General features: G+C 35.5%; 1 protein-coding gene across 1 annotated transcript; it reads right to left on the reverse strand.

Annotated features, from left to right (window-relative positions):
• Positions 1 to 2663: 2663 nt before the first annotated feature.
• Positions 2664 to 3608, reverse strand: LOC128103740 (olfactory receptor 150-like). Its single transcript, XM_052728355.1, has one exon. The coding sequence runs from the start codon at positions 3606 to 3608 to the stop codon at positions 2664 to 2666; it is 945 nt and encodes a 314-aa protein (XP_052584315.1).
• Between the last annotated feature and the right edge of the window lie 1192 nt (positions 3609 to 4800).

Consider the following 4800-nt stretch of genomic DNA (forward strand, 5'->3'; position numbering starts at 1 on the left):
TCAAAGGGAAATCAAAAATGCTATGCAGAAGAATTTTTGCTTTTGTTTCCATAGGTGATGAATGGCTATGAAATTCTTCAGCAGTGATATTGATCAGAGAAGACCTTTTGAATCTTGACAGGTGATATCTATCAACAAATGTTACTGCTGGGCTTTCCAGGACTTGATCATTATCTCAAAATTTTCTCAGGGGTCCTAAAGACACTTCATCCACAGACCACAGGAAGCAGTTTGGAGAACAGGACACCCACACTCCCAAGAGACTGTGTGGAAAAATTTTGGTTATTTGGTGGATCATGAATGTTTGCTATATTTAGAAGAATATAGGATTAAAAGACAGCTATTAGTCTCAGATATTTGCATTGACATGGATTTTGGTATATTGATACAAATTTAAAGTTAATTTTGTTACACTGTATATATGTTTCTAATCTTGTTTGGAGTGCTGTGCTTATGCAGTTCATTAAAAAATGCAATGTATAAATAAGAAATGAAGTTAGTAGTTAATCTATAATAATCAAACTTATAGTCACATTAGGTATGTTTTCTAGGTTAAATGGGTGTGTTTTAGATAGATAAATTGTCTTCAAGCACTTTAAAGACCTATAGAACATGACATTTAAAATGTTTTGCTAACCTAAGGATTTTCATGACAATAAGACACATCTGCTGCTGGCAGCACCAATTTACTTCATGAAAGGATGATAAGACAATGATTCCACCCTGAAATTTTCAAAACATTGGCAAAGGCTTCTTTAAAGGGAAGCATGGATCAAAAGGGAAGAGATGGTGGGGATTTTACAAAGCATTATATCTTCTTAATATTTTGACAGAAAATTGTGAAGTTTTTTCTTAACATCTAATTGGATAAAACCAAGGCAAACACTTTTTTAGTAAAATCTGGCATTTTTTAAAATAATGCAAGAGCCTAATCAAGCAAAGGAGAATGAAAACATTCATTAGTTAGAGGTCTCCTTGATTGTACCCCTTTTTTTTCATTCACAATTGATACTGACTTTGTGGATGGCACTTATAATTAGTCAGAAAACAATTTCCAACTTACCTTTTTCCATGGCAATAAATGATACAAATAGGTGCTACAGTGAAAGAATATGACTTCTGAATCTTAAACTCAGAGAGGTAGGCAAGAAAAACACCATAACTCTACATGAAGAAGAAAGATGAATATAGAATTGTAGGTGTTGGGAGCCATGTATATGAACGCTTATACAATGGGTCTCCATGAAGCAAAGCCCACTGGAGACAGTCTCACTCCACAAGGACCAGTGAACTTCAGGACAGTGCAGAATACTGCTGGAACCATGAACCCTGCATGCTCTCTTTTCTTTCACAATACTGATGATACTCTTGGCAGTTTTTAGTATAACTTTGTCAGTCACACACAGGACAGATATGATCATTCCTGGAAAACCCATTTTTTATCAAATATTTCCACTAAAAATTATTTGGGAATGGATACTTCTCAGGAAATAGAAACTGTAACCCCAGATCCTGGGAACTATTCTGATTCAGAGCTGACAGGATGGAGGCAGTAAAAGTTAATGGCAGTTGAAGAAGTACAAGCTGTGTGCAGGTAGCTCATGGCACATTACCCCTATTTCTGTAAATATGCTTTGGTAAGTTTTGAATGATATTGTTGTTCTTGAAAATGTGTGCCATTGTTTATCACCTTTTAGCTTTGCAGAGACAGGATGTACATGACTCCATAGTTGGCCAAGCTAACAAAATGATAGGCATTGTTTTTGGTTTAAGATGGTTTGAAGAAAAAGTTGGGAAAAAACATATTTAACATACTTGTTTTTGCCAAAAGTTAAAGTTAGAGGTTGGGAAAACATGTTTGTTAATATGGAAAAACATGCTTGTTTTTCAAGCATAAATAAAGATGGCTCAAGCTATTCAGGGTGTCTACTTGTGCTAAACTCACCTGGTTGTCAGACACTAATTCATTTCTTTGCACAAATGTCCCTTCTCTGTCTCGAGACCTGATCTCGGGCTGAATTGGGAACAAGATATGCAGGGAAGAGAGGAGTCAAATAACAGTGTAAAGAATGTTTCACAGATAACCATAAAAATGATAGTCATCTGCTCCTGTCTCTCATTGCCACTTTAGTTTAAGACAGTGTAAAAATCTTGTGGATAAGACTATGGCAGAACCTGTCCTTTGCTTACCTACACACTAATACCATTCTGTATACTTTTTCAAATCTCAGAATTGCTCATTGTTTATTCCAATTACTTATACAACTCAGAGAACTATTTTTTGAATCATTTGGCAATTAATTAAGTTAGCCAAAACATTAAGACAACCAAAGGATATTGAATAAATACATTTATTCCCAACTTAATGTAAGTGACACTTGCCTAAACAGAGCTGGGTTCATATATATAAATATAAACAACTACACAAAGGGCTTTGAAATTTTTTCAGGAGGTGATACAATTACTATCTTTGAATGAACTCTGGTTATGCCAGAGAGTAGCAGTTTTCCATGGGTATGAAGGCAAGAACCCACTTTTACCTTTGGTACATTTCTTCCAAATAATCGTGTACTAGCAATAATCTCACATCTAGTATTATTAACTGCTGCTTGTAGAATATCCTCTCCCAAATTCCAAACATTATCTTCCATTGCTAAAGAAAATTATTCTTCATTGAGAGGAAAAATCTTTTTTAGTAGTTTTCTAAAGGCAACTTTGACATCTTGATTTCTCAGGCTGTAGATCATGGGATTCAACATAGGCACAACAATGGTATAAAACACAGATGACAATTTCCCTTGGCCCAGGGAGCTGACTGATGATGGCTGAAGGTACATGAAAGCTGTAGAACCATAGAAGACAACAACAGCCAAGATGTGGGAGCTGCAGGTGCCGAAGGCCTTGGATCTTCCCCCAGTGGATTGAATGTGGAAGATGCTGACAATGATGAAGATGTAAGAGCTAAGGATGGTCACAGCTGGTACAATAATGTTAAATGCACTGAAGGACAGTGCTAGTACTTCATTGATAAAAGTACTAGAACAAGAGAGCTCCAGTAATGGGAAAAGATCACAGAAGTAATGGTTTATTATATTAGACTTACAGAAAAGCACTCTCAGCAGGAAGACAGTGTGAGCTGTGGCACTTAGAAACCCCATACCATATACCCCAGCTACCATCCACAAACAGACTTGATTGGACATGGTTACATTGTAAAGCAAAGGGTTAGAGAGAGCCACATAGCGGTCATATGCCATTGCAGCCAACATGTGACATTCTGCAACAGCAAAAACATAGAAGAAATAGAACTGAGCTATGCATTCTGGGTAGGGGATGACATTCTTCTCTGTCACAAAGTTCGTCAGCATTTTGGGAGTAATGACAGTGGACTGGCAGCAGTCAATAAAGGACAGACTGCTGAGTAAATAATACATGGGTGTGTGCAGCTGAGAACTAAACAGAATCAAGATGATCATGCCCAGGTTTCCCACAACTGTAAACAAATAGACTCCTAGGAAGATGAGGAATAGGGGCAACTGGAGCTCTGGGTTCTCAGTTAACCCAGCAAGGACGAACTCAGTCACAGCAGTATTATTTACTTCTTCCATTCTCTTTTGGAAATTGTATGTGAAAAGAAAATTTTATATAGAAGAAAAAATTGGGTGTCCATTCTCTTATCACTCAATGAATTTTGAAACAGAATTCAAATATTTTCAGATATTTCAAATTTTCTGCCATCTTCTTTTCTATCTAAGGAATCAGAGATTTTGCAATCCTATAGAAAGGAGACATGGAAAGAAATAATTATACAGATCTTTACATACATGCCAGTTGTGTCATAAGAATTATTTTTAATGGTACTCATTTCCTACCACATTCAAACCATTCTAGCACACTTAATTGAGTGTTTCAAGAATTTCTCATTTTATATTTTAGCATTTCTCTTTTGATGAAAAGTTTTAGTTATAGTAATATAAACACCTTATCCATAAGAGATCCATAGACATAACTGCATATTAACATAACTGTTAATGGTGAAGTAATTGAAAAATTTATACTAAAAAATATAAGCAATGGAATTTTCTTCCAGTTCACAATATCTACCACAACTTTAGATACTTGGCTAGGGAAATCAAACCCCCAAAATGAACTAAAAACTCAATAGATTATAAGTCAAGAAGATAGAACATCTACTAGTATGTAACTTTAATCAAGTATATAGAAAAACAAAGAATTGTTTGAAGAAAACTATTAAATGTAATTAACAATATATTAGGGTAATGTTAGAAAACAGAAATCACAGGACAGTTGAAGATGGTGTAAGATACTCACCAACAGACTCAGGTGAGATATCTTATAATTCTTTGTTTGACCTTTGTTTTTCTTTGACCTAGCAGTTGTGGATGACCATCCACCACAAAGGACAGCTAACCCTAATCAGAGTCAATTCTAAATCATAGGGAGAAGCTTCATAATGACTACAGGTTGATATTGTTCTCTTGTGATTATTTAAAGCAGTTGCTTATATGGTAACACGAGATTTCTTATTTCCCCAACTACTTTTATTGAAAGAAGATCTCATTCCTATTTTAATGCTTCTCTTTACAATAGTACACCTATACTATAAATGTTGAGACCATATACTGTGACAGAATGTGTCTTCCAAATTAGGATTGTTGGAAACTTAACACCAAAGACTGACTACTGAAGAAGAACAATTATAATGAGAATGGGTTATGTGGCAAACTGATCAAAGCTGTCTTGACAACTGGTTATTTACCACAGGTGTGGGATCCTCAC

The sequence above is a fragment of the Peromyscus californicus genome, unplaced genomic scaffold, assembly GCF_007827085.1.
Source record: "Peromyscus californicus insignis strain IS unplaced genomic scaffold, ASM782708v3 Scaffold_11__1_contigs__length_118956290, whole genome shotgun sequence".
Classification (NCBI taxonomy): Eukaryota; Metazoa; Chordata; class Mammalia; order Rodentia; family Cricetidae; genus Peromyscus; species Peromyscus californicus.